Source organism: Electrophorus electricus, chromosome 1, assembly GCF_013358815.1.
Source record: "Electrophorus electricus isolate fEleEle1 chromosome 1, fEleEle1.pri, whole genome shotgun sequence".
Lineage (NCBI taxonomy): Eukaryota > Metazoa > Chordata > Actinopteri > Gymnotiformes > Gymnotidae > Electrophorus > Electrophorus electricus.
In genome coordinates, this window is record NC_049535.1 from 20,612,445 (window position 1) to 20,630,633 (window position 18,189).

The window sequence follows — 18,189 nt, forward strand, 5'->3', positions numbered from 1 at the left end:
TGTGTGCTGCTGGTATGTCTTATTCTGTTGGTAACTGCTTCTTAGTTTAGATATTGCACTAAATGTCTGTAATCTGTGGTAGTAATACATTATTCTTGATGTTTTCAATCAAAAAGAAAGGATATTGGATACACTGTAGAAAGCATCCTTTTGTACTGTATAACTATCCTTCCAAACAGAGTGGAGGTTTCATACCTTAGTCAGACACCCTTGACATTCTACCTCACTGATATGTTGTTTTAGCATGTGTATATCATAATTGTACCAAGGGACAAATTGTTTCTATTTTTTCTTACTTCTTAGTAGTACCACTAAGGAGCAATAAATCATTTTTACCACCAAAAATAGAAAACATATATAGAAAAGTAATTCCAATTTCTTGTTAAGCTCACATTCTTGCAGCTCACATGAGATAAAGAATCAAATTGCTTTGTTGTCTTAAAATTAACAAATTTCTGCTCCACAGAGCAGGCTTCTCACATGTAGATGGTCATTTTTAAAATAGAATTAGTACAGAATCTCTGAACAATCCAAGTTAACAGGTGTCAGTATAATGGATACTTAATAATGTGAAGAACAGTTGTTGGAAAAATTACTTATTGCTCCTTTAAAGTTGTTTGACACAAAGCATCTCCATCAAAGTGCTCCATCATATTGTCTAACTCGTTGGAATTAGTCCAAGAGCTAAAATCAGGTCAATCTGGAGGAGTTTCTAGAAAATGACTTGCTATGGAGGACGTTGTGATACATTTGAAACTATAGCAAGAAGATAAACATTTGTTAAGACTAAGGTCTTGGCTGGAGGCAACTGTAGTCTGAGGGAGAATAGCTATGTTATCTATGTTGACGCCAAAGCCAAAATCAAGGTTACCATGCAATTACTGTAGTGAATAGACCCCTACGACTATTAATGTTTCCATAGAGTACCCATTACTAAATACTGTAGGAAGTGAATAAACTCCTATAAGAACTCAGAATAAGGTGCTGGTGGCCTATAAATTGTAATTAGTGAAAATGACTGAAAATATTTCTTATTTGTCGATAAATCAATTATGTTCAGACAAGGAATTTGTCAGTGACTATCTATCCTACGACTGTCTGCCAGACTGCATTCTATGCTACAGTAAATGAGAGCAGCACATTTGTGGAGTGGATACTGTCCTGACTCAAAAGACCAGGCTTGCCCTCAAAGCTGGACCAATTATCAATCACTCCCACATTGTTTACTGACCACCACTTGTACACCCAGCACTATGGCGACCATGACCTGCTGTACGATTTGGTACCACATCACATTACACTGGAGTCAGAGCATCTAACTGTGTGATCTCTTTGGTTCTTTTAGTAAATTAGTCAATCCTCCTCTGCTCCATACAGTCATTCATTATTGTTGAAACCTGTGTGGCATCTCTAGGTAGATGACAGATCATTAAAGGCAGTATTTCTGCCGCTTGGCCTCTTCTCTTGTATGTCAGTGACTATCTATCCTACGGCTACTGAAGTATAATGAACATTGTAACAGGAAACTTTGACACTTGTCTGGGGAGCCATCATATTTTTTGGGTTTACGCATGGGGAAGGTCAGTGGAATACTGATCGCAGCAGTACTAGGTGCTGGCATGGGAATGAACTGAGAAGGAATAGTCATCATTTGCAGTGCATATGTTGATGTTGATCATCGCCAGGCAGTTCAGTAAAGCCAGTTTGTCAGGTGTTTGACCTCGGCTCTGGTATCTCAGTGACTATCCATCCTACAACTATCTGCCAGACTACATTCTATGCTACAGTAAATGAGAGCAGCACATTTGTGGAGTGGATACTGCCCTGACTCAAAAGACCAGGCTTGCCCTCAAAGCTGGACCAATTATCAATCACTCCCACATTGTTTACTGACCACCACTTGGACACCCAGCACTATGGCAACCGTGACCTGCTGTACGATTTGGTACCACATCACATTACACTGGAGTCAGAGCATCTAACTGTGTGATCTCTTTGGTTCTTTTAGTAAATTAGTCAATCCTCCTCTGCTCCATACAGTCATTCATTATAGTTGTTGTTGAGGTCCATGGCTCTTATGTCATCAGTAACTTTACTGATACAGTTTGAGCTGTACTGGGCAGTACAGTCATGCGTCCTCAGTGTGAACAGCAGCAGACTGAACACACAGCTGTGGGGGATGACGGTGCTCAGGGTGGTGGTGCTGGATATGTTGCTGTCAGTCTGAACTCATGGGGACTCTCAATCACAAAATCCAGAATCCAGGTACAGAAGGCGTTGTTTAATTAAATCTCAAATATCTGTTGCTGAATGCATGTGAGCAAATGCAAAATGAACACTTCATGAGCCAATTTTATGTTAGATAATAATTTACATTAAAATACATATTTATACACAAAATATAAGGAGTTTATACAAAAAGCATTAACAAATCACTACAGTTTGGAGGTGAAGTGAGTGGTAACTGTTGAAAACTGTATATAACTCAGGTTGCTTGTTAGACTCCAAGACATGTGGATCAACACGTCTTTACAAGCTGCTGCTAATTGTCCAACACAGGGCAGCTGAAAGCATTCAGAGGAAAGTGCAAACTGTTCTTATCATCTGCACTCAAGCATCCATGGCTAGTGTTGCTGTGATTGACAGAGTAAAGCTGTGCCACCAAACCAGAGAGCAGGTGTCAGTTTTGCCTCCCTGGACTCCTGCCCACAGATGGCTGTGACATCAGGGCTTGAGCAAGCAAATCCACGAAGATTGAGGAAAATGTTTTTCTGGTGCACTGCTCAGGAGCCCCAGATAGTTCCTTTTAATAGTAAAAGAGAATTTATTTTACATTTGATTGTATGTGGTCAAATTAGATAAATTTAATTTAAATTGATACTCAATCATTAAAGTAGATTAAAGTTGTTTAGAGCAGATCAGATGTTGTTGCATCAAGTTAATGACAAAATGTTCTTGATTTTCTCGCTCTGCAGGTGCGGTTCCTGCTATCTACAGATTTAATCAGAATCTTACATGTTATGGAACTCTGGGAGAAACACTGCACCTGGAGCTGGTCCCTGAGGATGAAATAATATTAAACAATAACACCAGTATAATTTTAAAATATAAAAAGCAAAACATCACAACAAACCGTTTAGATCAGCCAAGATGGCAGTTTATAGCTGATAATAGAACCATTATAATAACCAGAACAGAGAAGAAAGACTCAGGAAGATACACGTTAGACACCTTTGATGCAAAGGGTACTATTAAAGGCAAATATCATCTCCAGCTGAACATTGAAGGTAGGACTATATCATCTCATGTCAGATAACAGCCATAACCACTGAATTTACAATGATTTCTTATAATTCCTAACTGGAAGAACACAGCCAGAACTTGTGAAGCAAGTTTCCTTACATTGGTTTGTCTGTATTTTAGGTGCATGTGAATCTTTGTAGGGCAGTTAATTTTTGATCCTTTCTTTGTTTCCAGTGTCCTCGTTCATGAATTCTGTTTTTAAATATGAGAGGTGATATCTGGATATTTCGTTCATGTGTATAAAAATGTATACATATGCTGTATTTATGTATGTTTGCATAAATTGTATTATAAAGTGCATTTATAGGTTAAATGTTAAAAGCATGTAGCTAACACCTACACCTCATTCAAAACCAGGTCATTCATCAAAGAGACCAACCAACACTGACACATCATATGTAATCCACTTACAAGTGAACTATTTATGAATGCTTCATGAACTTGGTACTTGGGCAATATATTAAATGTATATATTAATATTATTTGAAGACTTCATGATTTTAGTCTCATTTATTCCCTGTAAAGAAAAATTATGGAGATTTAGTACATTTGGCTTGTGTGATGTAGGTCTACATATTAATTAACAACATATGTAAAAGATATATATATATATATATATATATATATATATATATATATATATATATATATATATATATGTGTGTGTGTGTGTGTGTGTGTGTGTGTGTGTGTGTGTGTGTGTGTGTGTGTGTGTGTGTCTCACGGTACAGCCCCTCCCCCCAAACGTCTCCCTGTGTGTGTGTGTGTGTGTGTGTGTGTGTGTGTGTGTGTGTGTCACTGTAGGGCCCCTCCCCCCAAACGTCTCCCTGTGTGTGTGTAAGTGTGTGTGTGTGTGTGTGTGTGTGTGTGTGTGTGTTTGTGTGTGTTCGTCTGTATGGCCACACCCTCCTTGTGTTTCACACCTGCTCCTCATTGTGTTGTGTTAGCGTGCGTGTATATAATTCTTGTGTTTGAGTCTGTGTGGGTCAATGTTTGAACCCAATAGCCTGCGTGCTATGTTCGTGTTGACGTGTCTCAATAAACTTATATGTTTGTCCTACGAACTCGTCCCCACATCCTGCTCAGCCACCTCGTCACAATATATAATAGTGTATATACAATAATATTCCAATTTTACTATAACTCATGAATATGTCATTAAAGCTTAATGTAAGTGTCGTTATTGTAAAGCAAAACTGATATTTCTGTTTAAGGATCCTGTTAGAATAAAACATCGTCTTTATTCTTTTAAATTCTGTTCTCTGTAACCTGCAGCTGCAGTGTCCTCAGTAGTAGTGAAGGATAACTGCTTCTCCAGTGAGAGGAGGACAGTGTCCTGTTCCTCTGAGGGGGACCAGCTCCACTTCAACTGGACTCTCAGTGGAACCAGAATCACACATCTACTGGATGATGGAATCAAGACTCTCCTGCTGGAGAAAGAGTATGATGGAAATGTCACCTGCCATGTAAAGAATAACGTCAGCCATGGACAAAGTTCTATTCTGTTACACCAGTGCCCTGGTAAAGCTCACTTTCTTTAAGCTTTGATATCATCATGGTAAAAGCAATAACAACAATAATGATGCAGCAATGATAATGTTACTACTCATAATCTTCAAAGAGAAACTCAGTTACTCACCATAAATCAATCATGTCTGAAAAGAAACCATCACACAACACTGTCTAGTTAAATGTCTTGTTCCTTTAAAAGAGTACGACAGCAGTGCCCTGCTGCCATCTTGGAGATCTACTTCACTGCAGAGTCTCAGTCCAACACAACTGACTCTAATGTTGAAAGGCTTGACTAACTGGATCAGGTGTGTTCTATTAGGGTTGGAGGTAAACTCTGCAGGACCAGAGTTGGGCACCCCTTTTCTAATGTGACCCAACCCTGCTGGGCACCTCAGTGACCAAGTAATTCAAATTTAGTTCAGTCCTTAATGTTGGTAGTGGTGCTTTAGGTGTTAGTTAAGACTTGCTAATACAGTCTGCAGGATGGTAGATCTCCAAGAGACAGACTGGACTGACAGTTATTAACAGAATAGCAGAATGTGCGTTTAACACTTCTCATAGGAGTGAATACTAGTGATACTCCTCTGATGTGCAATTCCAGGAACTTCAGCTGCAGATCCCACAACAGCGGTGAATGTGAGATCATCCGGCATTGGTATAAGTCTACCAGTAACTGATAACAAAACCCTCACCCCCACTCAGAATCCCACCTCAAGCATTTATGCCCCTCATATACATTTGAGTAAGTGAATAGTTCAATAAATATAGATGGCATAGTATCAAATATATCTAAGTACAATACATTTCATATTTCTCGAAGTGCTAGATAAGTGTATTTCTCTAGCTCCTGATCCCTTATTTCAGGAAATTAGGTAACTGCAATCTATAGTCACCCTTTCACCTACTTCTGTTTAGTTACTTGGTTTCCATTCAAAGCACGTGACAAAGCTCCTCATCACCATATGATATCCATTATTCTGTGTATTGTGTGTAGTTCAGGACTAAAATATTAGTTTGTATTATCACTGTCATCATTGTTGTTGTTACTGTTATGGATATTTTAAATACTATCTTTACCCATAATGCTTGCTGTGCCTACAAAATCTGGACTGACAGCACATACACTACTATTCATTGTAGTGGACTAGATGGTTTTAAGTTTTTAGATAAATGCTGTATTAGTTTGAAACCCTCACTGACAAATATGGTGGAAACACAAGACACAAAAGTGTTGCTGGGGCCAAAAGTGACAGTGTGATATTGAGAGATAAGCTGCACAAAATATATTCTGACAAAAGTGGTAACTATTAAAGTAGCCATGAACAGGGTAAAGAATATATATTATGTTCAGTATTTACAGCATATTGTTTTATTGTTTCATTACTCTCTCTGGGCCCCGCTCTCTCTCTCTCTCTCTCTCTCTCTCTCTCTCTCTCTCTCTCTCTCTCTTTCTTAGCCGTGAGGAACATGGTGTTTCTCTGTGTGTGGGTTTTGGAGATCATCACCTTGCTTTCAGTGCTGGGAGGCTTTCACATCTACATCAAAATCAACAGCAAACAGAACACAATGGAAGGTAAGAACATCTTGTAACACTTTATAATAACAGGCCCAAATAAATAACCTAATCCAATTGTTTGTTAAGAATTAGAATTGTTTTAAAGACACATAATGTAATTCAAATTGTAGCTTTTATTAATGCCTAAAACATTTATGTAATTATAGCAATCATTACCAAACTACTAAGAAATGATCATGTTACTGTTTTTTAGTGCATTATATTATAAATTATACAAGTTAGAACCAAGTAATGTGATTGGATAAGAGTCTTTCCATGAGTGTTGATATAGAGTATAACAGCACTGGAATTTGAACTATACATGTATCACTCCACTTTTCATTACATTAATGATTTTTATCTGTTTTAGATCGTAACAAACTTTGGTGTTAGCTCATCAGAATCACAGTTACAGTCAGGGACATTTATGTCCCTGGTTGCACAATAAATGGAAGGTTAAACAATGACAAACACCAATGATTAGACTGGACCCTAAATACATGCACGATAATGACACAAAATGAAGAACATGTGTGATACAAGGGGAGGGCGTGCCCATACAAACGAACACACAAACACACACACACACACACACACACAGAGACATCTGGAAGGAGGGGCCGTACCGTGACAGAGCCCCTCCCCAACGCCGCAACTCCCAGCATGCCAGCCTATCGGGTACGACCCCCAGACCAAACAGCGAGGCTGGAGGACATAGCAACCCGACAAGGACCAGGGCCAGGAGGACTGAGAGGAGGAAGACAGGGACCAAGACGACGACAGACACAGGGGTGGACACACTGACAGGAGCAGGCACAGACACAAAGGGGGAGAAAGTGACCGGCACATTAAGTGTGACAGGGACGGGTACATGAACAAAACCACACAAAGGGTTGGGAAAAAGTCTGGGGAAGCTGGCAGGAACCCCAGCCTGTCCCCCAGTCGTCGGCTGGGTTGAAGTCAGACCAGCCTGTGGGGGATCGCCCTTCGCCAATTCAGGTGGCAGCGGTTTTTCCAGCTTTGTGGCAGACACCCCAGGAAGTGCACCAGCTGTTTTGCCTGTCTCTGTGGCGGGGACTGGTAACGCATCCTTCTTGCCTCTTTGAGGCTTGCATGTAGGCACTGGAGCTCTGGGGCTGTGTGCCGTAGGTGAGGGAGTGTCTTCAGATGATGACGACGCCACCTCTCTGCCAGACACGCGGGGCAGCTTGCTGACTCCGGTGCCATGGGCAGAGCCTTGGGGCACCGGAGGCTCATCGCTCTCGGAATCTGCTGACCATGTGTCATCACAGAGGAGGGATCTTCATGGAAGGCCTCCTCCACCTCCATTGCTGGACCTTCCAGGCTGTCGACCTCTGAGATCGACCAGAGGCTGACGTCGTGCTGCTCCGCACTCCGACCGTAATCCCCGTAGCCCTCCTGGTAGTCCCAGTACGGATAATAGGACTCCGCAGAGTCCGAACCTGGATACCGGTCGTAATCCGGTAGTCCGTCGAGGGTCTATAGGACTCTGCAGAGTCCAACCCTGGACTACACTCAGGGCTCCCCCAAAATCCTCCAGGGGCACTCTCCCCTGTTGTAGTAGTGAGTGTACCCAAGAGTATGGAGAGTTTCCCCACAAGGGCTGGGGATGAGCGGTTATATGTTTTCTTCCCCTTCTTCTCCCTTTTGTCTTCTTTCCAGACATCCTTCTGTGGTCTGTGTTTCTATAATATCGGAAGCTAGAGAGGACGCAGGAATGAGCAGAGTACAACAAAGTGATGTTTACTGACACAAAACAACAGATAATGTAGCACACAAGCTAACGCAAGGTTAAATACCAACAAACACCAATGATTAAACAAGACCTTAAATACACGCACGATAACAACACAAATCAAGGAACAGGTGTAATACATGGGGAGGGTGTGGCCATACAAACACACATACACACACACACACACACACATACAGACGTCTGGGAGGAAGTGCCGTACCATGACAGCTAGTGTGCAGGAAAATGTTTTGCTTGGCAACAGTTGAGTTGTGTTGAACGAGCCTAACAAATGAACAAATATGCAAGCAAATCAAAATATATTGCTTATAACTGTTAAAAGTTTAATATTTTTTGATTCACAAACTAAAATAGGTGTACATTATAATTCTTCCATGCTGAATTTTAATTTGTTTTTAGAATTTTTCTATTACCCATGGTAAGTGACAGCAATTAAAGTGTCCATTAACTACATATTACTAATTCATAAGTAGGGCTACTTAAAATATGCAAAAAGATACGTCTAAAATGTACAGTGTATGATTTCTCCATATACTTGACCTCAGGAACGTGCCTCTTTGATGTTCGGCAGTAGTCTGCCAACATAGAGGTGATCCACTTGCCTTGATACCGCTTTTCCATTCTATACATGATGACATACAAGTATACTGGAACAGAAAAACTATCAGTGAGAAAGAAATTGCAAAAATAATTGGATTCATATACATAATAAACAGGTATTTTTTGCAAAACCATTGTTGACCAGTTTATTCACTATAACAGCACTCCCTCTCATGTTATACTGCTTAAGTGTTATTTAGATTCATATTTACTATGGAACATGCTCATGTTCAGAAACTGACCTGTGCATCATCATTTAGAGTACCTGGATTATGATGTAGAGGTAATAATGATCAGTATTGATAATTTACCAAACACTGTAAAGTGGCATCAATGTCTCACCTTTTCAATGTGATACATGTTGGATATTGTTTGCTTTGTGTGAGATCTCACTGATTTTTTGCCACCATGTGATGATGGTTGAAGTCGATTTATTCAGCTCATTCAGGACATTGCAAACTTTAATTCATTGTGAAAACTGCCCAATCCATCATCAAGTAACTTGATCAAATAACAAAGTGATGTAATCTCATGATTACAGTTTAATCGGCATGAGCTCTTTTGTATTTGTATTTCCAGAGCCTAGGCTGCATTTATCAGCCGTTATGTCATAGAAGGCTGTTCCAACGTGAAGGGTCCTTCAAATACAGCCTAGAAATGCCTCCTACATTCAGCCTGAGTTATCCATAATTCTCTGCGCATGTATGGTGCACACAGCACAAAAAGAAAAAGTTTAAATAGAAATAAAAGTCTAAAAAATAAAAAAGTTCCACATGTAAGTTACTCTGGGTAAAAGCAACTGCCAAAATGCCATGAATGTTAAGGTTTGGACTAATATGTTATTTTATTCTCAACCCTTTAATGTCCTCTAGGATTTTTTAGTGATATTCTCTTTTTTTTTTTGTCTCATCAATGCAAAAGATGAAATTAATTGATGCCAACTATTTGCCCATTTAGGGCTCTGCCTTATCTGTTTTAGCAAACACAACTTTGCACAAACCAGATCTACATCAAAAAAAATAAAAAATTACTGGCAGAAAATTTTCACATATGATGTATTCAGAATCTGGTGTTCCACATCTGACTTTGATAAAGCAAAAGTTCATTATCTGAAAAAATGTGAAGACTTTTTGACTATTGAAGGTTCACATTACCCACTAGAGGGCACTATACACACTATGATTTGTCAAGTGATCAATAGAACATCAAAACATTTTTGATGAATGCATTATGTATAGTATATAGATTCTAACACTGATACTTTTAATTTCTGCACATTAGAAAGTGTCTGTATCTCATTTTTCTCTGTTTAAAATGTATGCTTGACTGTTTAAAATGTTTTATTAAATTCTTAATTCTTTCCCTATTAATATTTATTCATTTAAAAATCTGCTTTATCTATATGCATAGACAAATATGCATAGACAAATGCATTCATTTATCATACATATATTTTATAGGAACAGGTGTTCCTGAGGCATGTGTGTTAAAATTGAACCAGATGGCTCTGGACCACCCCTCACTCTGACCAGACCAGTGTTCTGTTTTATAGCAGTGACACACTTCTGACTGAGTTCTGAGCTTAGGCTCACAGACCCAATATCTGCAGGGCAGGCCATTGACATCAGGATTCATAATAAGGACTTGAATAAATGCCCTGGCTTTGGTTGTCACTTTGTGGAACACACTGGATAACTAAAACCTGGTGTACCCAGTGTGTAGGGAGGGTTTCAATTTCTCAGTGTTGTGGTTCTCATGCTTCAACAGGTCAACACATTCCATTGGAGACCTAAATATGGGATGGTGTATGTTACACTTTGAGAGTTAATTAGTGTTGTAATAATTAGTCATTAGTCTTAGGGCTAATTAGTGGGGGTCTTACCTCTAGGAGTTCCATGTTCCATGACAGAGGATCAATCTCCATGAGATGTTTGGGACTTTGGAATGGCACAAGTTCATTTCACTCATTTTTTTTTGCACACATAGTCTGCTTGCCTGATAGTGTTTGATTAAACTGTTATGCTATATTACCAACCATCAACATGCACTGTGTAATACATATATAACACATTATTAAATAGCAATCCACCCACACCATTACCCACTTCCTACCATTTGTCTACTGACTGGATATGTGCTTTGTGAGTGTTTAATTTTAATTTAATTGTGATTTAATTGAACGTAGAGACTGTATAGTTTATACATTGTTTGTCTGCTGATGTTTAGTATTAAATGTAACAATTATCCATACATCTTTGGTGAGAAGTAATGACAATGCAGTTGACTATAGTTGTTGTAAAGCATTACTTGTCACGGTATAGGCCTCTTTTCCGAGACGCCTCCCTCTGTGTGCGTGTGTGTTTGTGTGTATGGCCACGCCCCCTGTGTATTACACCTGTTACTAGTTCTGTCATTACGGCACGTGTATATGAGGTCTTGTGGTAACGTTGCTACCTGGTCGGTGTTTGATCTACCACTAGCCGGTGTGTTACGTGGTCATTGTCTTGTGTCTCAATGAACATTGTTCTGTCTCTCACGACTTGTCCCCGCATCCTGCTTAGCCTCCTCGCATCACAATACTGATATTACTGTATAAGAACCCTGTTGGAACGGAGCACCTTTATTTCTTTTAAATTCTACTCTCTGTAATCTGTAGCTGCAGAAATATCAACAAACTTTCCTGCACATATACAGCAATGATGCTGTTTTAACTAGTGCTAGTGGACTACAGGATTATAAGGATGTGGTTACATGTCGTGACTACTGCTGAGAAATGCGGATTCATTAACAGGATCAAAAATGTGTCATAGTGTTGCTTGGGTGCAAAGTTGTAGTGTGAGATATGGGTTCTCAAAAATGTATTCTATTAAAAGTGGTTACTACTGAAATAGCCATGTATATGTGTTTGAGCTGAAGGGAGAAGGCTGTAGCATGCCAAAGCCTGACCAGACCAGTGACTTTGTTGTATTCCTGAAACAGTGCAGCTGGACAGGTGTCTGCTAAAGTTGTCTGATCAACAGAAAAGTTGTTACATCACTGTGTGCTGGGACCTCTCAGACAGATATATCAGTATATATAGCTGTAGACACTGTTATAGTGAAGGGTGATGCAGGACCAGCCTTCAGAACTCGACACATGAGTCAACACAACCATGTTAAGAGTAACACATGATGCAACATAAGAGGTAGCAGGAGGCATTGCAGACATCACATGTGGCTTATGGGTAGCAAGTTGTATAACAGTGGCCAAAACTACATTTTCAGCCAGCATGCACAGAGATTGCACACTTCCAGAGACTGGACCAGGAAGAGGAGGATACGGTAAGAAATTTAAAGGGGGATATGATAAGCAAATTAAAGTCTTCCAGCAGTGTACATGTTGTTTCGAAATCCCCAGTCAGCTAGTTAATGTAACGAATTCCCGAGCGCCGAAGGGCGTGGAGCAGGACGCACAGACTCTCTCGACGGAATGAAACATTTAATGACACAAAAACATATAGACGATGGTGGCACTCACAAACAGCATTAACGATGCACACAGACACACTTAACATAGGCTAGACAAACATGATTATGAGTATTACGTTCAGACGCTAACAAACAAACAATAACCAACGGTGAAGCACGCACTGACGGGGGTTTAAATAGACATACACACACTAACACTCAACCCCGTACAGGTGCCTTCACGGGGGTGTGGCTACAAACGAGTGAACCCCCCTGCATGCGGCAGGCAGTACCACGTGACTCATGGGGGGGAGCATCCCATGACAGTTAAACTTTCAAATATAAAATAAAGATGCAGACTTCAGAATTAGTTGAAGAGAATAGCTGGTCCTGTCCTTTATTGTAGATTAACATTAACAAGCATTCTTGAGGCATCCTCCGGAGAATGTCTAACAATCACACAAAGAACCCACAATTTTTATACATTTGTCAGCAGTCATTATGTATTCACCCCTCCTTCTTTTACATATTAGTGTTCGCATTCTCCACCATTATATCTAATCCATGCATAAGTTAATATAAGCAAACTGATATTCAATACCCACACCAGTTGGAATCCATTACCACGACTTTCCAAGAGAAGACTTCTGACCTGATCCTAAAGTTACTGTCCTGAGCATGGTGGAGCGAGAATATATCTTCCACTGAGTTCTACTGAAGCCTGCAGAGGCCTCTACCCTGTACACAAAATCTCTATACTCACTTATGTTTAATGTTATTAATATGTCTAATTCAGTGTTATTAATATGCATGACAAACATACAGTACCCAATGGGAAGGTGGGCATAAAAACACTAATACAAAAATTGTTCAAAAGTACTACACAATATAAATGCATCTACATGATTTGTGTGAATGCATGTATATACATACAAGTATTGCTCTTCTAAACTGCAAAGATTACTGTCTATATGTTACAGCCATATGTACAATTTAGGTGATAAAGCCTTATGTAGGTATTGCAACCATGAGCTACTATTACAATAAGGCCACGGTTGCTGCTTCAGTTATTGTTACAGTATTGTTCAACAATAAAATACACTGTTTTTCTGTAAACTACAGTAATGTACAAAAGAGCAGGACCGATGCAGAATAAGCAGTAATAATGTGTAGTGCAGATGATGCATAGATACACAATAGTTACTGAGAAATAAATTACTTAGAGTGCAGAATTATCCAGTTTGATGACTGCAGCAAGAAATGACCTGTGAAAGCGTTGCTTCCTGCAGTGAGGCTAGAGTCTGTCACTCAGTTTACACCTCTGACCCTGTAGTGTTTTGTGTAGCGGGTGAGAAGGTTCTTTACGATCACTGTCCCTGCAGTGTTTAGCGGTTATTCATCATCAATGACACCTTTCCCAGCATCCTCCTCTGCCCCACCGTCTCCACTATATCCAGTTTTGCCCCCAGGACTGAGCAGGACTTTCTGATGACCTTATTCAGTCTGTTAGTGTGCTTTGCTGTAATACTGCGGCCCCAGAACACAACAGCATAAAAGAAGACAATTGACACAACAGCCTTACACCAAAGGACCTCAGCCTCCTCAGGAAGTGGCTCTGCCCTTCTTGTACAGATTGTGCACATGCCCATCCCATCCCAACTTGTCACCCTGATAGACATGCAGGTACTTGTAGGTGAATTAGGTGAGCAAATGACTTGTAGGCAAATTAGGTTCCCTCCAGCTCCTGTCACCACCTCAGTGTTCTCACCCTGGATGGTGACAGGAGCCAGAGGACACCTAATTTGCTGTTGTGTGTTGAATGGCATACAGTCATTAATTTGAGCACCAGCAATGTTTATTCCAGTGAAAACCTAATCCAGATTGCATTCTTCTTATATTACAAAAAAATTAAAAATACTATTTTAATGCTTTTGCACCAAAGACTCAAGTGTATCATTAAGATCACGTTTATGGCATTATGTTTTTCCAAGGAACAAACATTTTATTTTGGACTAAACCAAACAGGCAGATGGGTCATAAACATAAGCATGCAGAAAAGCCACAAGCAAATCCATGATCAGCAAACCAAATATGGACCAGAATATAAGGCTCTGGATCTCCTCCGTATGCCTCCGGGGAGGCGATCAAACCTTTAACCATTTCCGGCACCTGCGGATTAACAGGGGAGGTCGATCTTAGCTCTATACTTACGGACAGGCGATGGACGTACTGGCCGAGCGTCTGCACCAAAGAGTGAACCTCACCGATCTCCTGCCTTTGCTGATCAAGAGCCACCATCTGCACAGCCAGCAGGTGAACCCAAACAGGGCTGCTAGCTTCGCTTCCTGAGGGCTGCGCATTCTGTGACATGGGTGGCATGGAGGAAGCGAGAGGTGAAGTTGAACTAACATGTTCTTTATTATCCATAATCTTTGAAGTATTGATGACAAGTCTAGGTAGTCTCCAAGATCGGAGCAGCGTTACATCAACAGATGATCGTGGTTCTGTCAGCTAATGCACAGTACTGTCCTTCCGAATCTGTAGTAGTATTAATAGCGTGTAATGTTAATGAGCAGCAGTTATCTCCTGTCAGAAGGCAGCTGATTGCGAGCAGCGAAGGCCAGTGGTATGATCCTGGTCTAGAGGGAGCATGTCCCTCCCTGTAGGGGACTGGTCTATCGTGACATAAGCGATATGTGTTCATATTCGAAACAAGATACACATTGGGTTAAACACCGACAACAGAACAATAGGGATTTAAGTACGTGTTAACAAGGAATATAACTACAAACAGCAACACAGCAGGGGCGTGACGATGGACAGACACACACACAAATGGGGAGGAGTCTAGGACAGGGGGCCGGCCATGAAAGAACCGCCCTCCAACAGCACCACTCCCGGCGCACCAGCCTATCGGGCCACGGCCCCCAGATCTACACCAAGAGCGAGGTCAGAGGACCGAACAACCCGACACGGGCTTGTGCAGACAGAACAGAGGGGAGAACCACAGAGACCAAGACAACGACAGGCACAGTGACAGTAACAGGAACGTGACATATTTCCCAGAGGAAGAGCAGGTGGAAGTCCCAAAGCCAGCCAGAAGGGAGTACTGGCCAATCCACCCATTGCTGGCTTAGGCGGAGTTGCTTGGTTTTGCGACGAAGGCACCCCTACCTTCCTGCAGGACATGCCAGGGAGCGCTTCTTACCGTGGCTCACCAGATGATCTGCCAGCTACAAGTTCGGGTGCCGTGGAGACCCTCACTGGCTTGGAAGACTTGTGAGGGGACACGTAGACTCTGGGGAACGGATACCAGATGACACCTGTACATTGTTATATATTTTTGTATATATATACATATATATATTTCCTTATTTCCTTATGTATATATATACATATATATATTTCCTTATGCACCCCTGTTTCTTTCCTCAGTTTGGACAGAGCACTCTCAGACCATTTCACTGCGAGTTATACCGTATATGACTATGTACGTGACAAATAAACCAAACTTGAACTTGAACATTCCTAGAGGCCCTACGAGCGAGCGCATGGGCTTTTGATTGGCGTGCGCCTTTCATAGGCTTGGGCACAGGTTAGGCTTCCACCTCCATGAAGGAGTCCACCTCTGAGAGAGCCTCCAGCGGAAGCTGCTCCATGCTGTGGTGAGAGAAGAGGTTGTGCTCGGATCCTGCCTCTGAGCACGAGTCGTAGTAGAACTCCTCCCCTCTTTATAGCTCTCAATTTCCTGGTCCACGGAGGGCTGGTCAACCACCACTGTGTTTGACCCTGAATCCCCTAGATCCTCCGTTATCCCCTCAGGACGACCCTCCTCTAAGTAAGGAGAGAGCAAACCGATAAGAAGTGCCGGCTCCGTTTCTGAGCAGAGGAATGGTGGCTTCTCTGGGCTCAAAGGCTCTGCTGTATAAGAGGAGTCTGGGGGAGCACAGTCTCTCTTCTTTCTCCTCTTTTTCCTCACCATAGAGGAGTAGGGGAGTCAATACCCTCCCTTTTAGAGCTATCGAGGAAGGTGCTAGTAGGATTCCCTGAGACTGTAGAGGGGGCTCTTAATGGAGCCTCACCTGCCTCCCCTTCATGGAGGAGCAAGTCCTGGGTAATTATATAAACCTTTCATCCCCAATACTAGCCGTGTTACTCCTGAGGAATGCGTCCATCATATCGCCAAACGTGAGCCGCTCTTCTCTTGTCCTCACGCGTTTGCTGGGTATCCTCGGGAAGTAACGGCAAGTACTTTCTCCCGCTAGCAGACCTCGGGCAGAATAGGCTTCTTGTTGCATCCCTTGGAGATCGGTGTTTCTGTTAACAAGGAACATAACTACAAACAGGTATGACATGGACAATCAAAACAACAGGGGCATGACAATGGACAGACACACACACACACACACACACACACACACACACACACACACACACACACACACACACACAGAGAGAGAGAGAGAGAGAGACGGGGAGGAGTTTAGGAGAGGGATCCGTATTGTGACTGTCATGTTATGGCCCCGCCCCCTCCTCAAACGTCTTCGTGTGTGTGTGTTCGTCTGTATTGCCACGCCCTCTCGTGTCATCCACCTGTTCTGTATTATGTGTAATTGTCTTGATTGTAAATATGTCTCCTGTGTTGTAGCACCTGTTGTTGGTGTTTGAAATGTGCTTTGTGAGATGTGTTTGTCGTTTGGGGTTTATCGTGTGTTTTTGCTTGTGCGTATGAATAAAAGTGGGTTTCTGTCATCGTGCCTCGTCCTTGCATCCTGCCTCTCCTCATAACATCACAGTGACAAACTGATGATGATATTCTACACTCCGAATATTAACTAGTGTACTGGAATTCAAGGCCAAAACAAAACATCCAGTATTGTCACTGTCCAAATACTTACAGACGGATTCCTCACCAACATGATTCTGATGATAAACCAAATATACATTTTTCTCATCAAAGTATTTTAGTGTGTCTTTAGGTTCACATTTACTCTTAAACAACTGCATATAAAGTGTAAGTACGACCATTAAGTACCACTATGAAACATACCTTGTAAGGTTATACCTTGTCAACTGTAGCTGTAGATACAAGGAAGCTACATTAAACTACAGTGAAATAATCTGCTTTAAAAGTCAGAATACACAGTTTCCTTTAAAAGTAAAGGACCTGTAATGTCAAAAGGCCTGTAATATAAAGGACCTGTAATGTCAAAAAGGGAGTATTATTATAATATCATCATAACTTAGAAAGAACTGACAACAGTTTAACATTGTCCACATGTAATACATTGCTAAATAGTCTGTGGAAAGACAGGAGCTAGAGAATTTGTTAAACAATTTAAGTACTTTTACTACTTAAATAGTGTAATTTACACATAGGATTCTGTCCATTTTATCTGGTAAGAAAACAGGAAGTAAGTTCTTACAGAAAAGTTATGATACTTCCTCTATTTCATGCAAAAGCATTAGTAGCCATGTCAAAAATTAGCCAGTTCCATTCTCTCATTGGCCTGCCTTGTTTCCTCATCAGGGTGAAGTTGTGTGTAAGTGTATAACCGGAGTCTGACTGACTGTAAAGTTCTGAAGCAAAAAGCTTCAGAGAAGCTTCTCTTGGGTTGAAGACGTTTTAAGTATTTTTACCACTGTGTGAAAATGCAGGTGATCTTTGGAGTCCTGGTGATGTTCACAGGAGCTGCCATGGGCAAGTAGCACTCATTTTATTTTAACTCATTTTATTTTTGGAATGACATTCTTAAAAATGAGGGTCCAATATAGGAATTCACAAAAGGGAAAACAGATTTAAAATATAGATATTTTCTAAAACTCACTTTTTATACATGTGTGCCACTCATGTATTTAGATAAACTTGGTGTTTTATGGGTTTTTCTAAAAGAAATGACAATTCAGCTACAAGGCCTTACAATTTGTCTTTAACACCATTGCAGTTTCATAAAAAAATTTTTCAAAATGTAAATGCATTACCTATAGGCTTACAAATA

General features: G+C 40.9%; 1 protein-coding gene across 1 annotated transcript in view; it reads left to right on the top strand.

The window, feature by feature from the left end:
• LOC113587931 overlaps positions 1–18,189 on the top strand; it is a 174,544-nt gene that overhangs the window by 80,793 nt on the left and 75,562 nt on the right. Inside the window, exons 3-4 of the mRNA XM_035524225.1 lie at positions 2,976–3,287; positions 4,579–4,824. Coding sequence (XP_035380118.1) covers positions 2,976–3,287; positions 4,579–4,824 — 558 coding nt within the window. The remainder of the gene's footprint in view (positions 1–2,975; positions 3,288–4,578; positions 4,825–18,189) is intronic.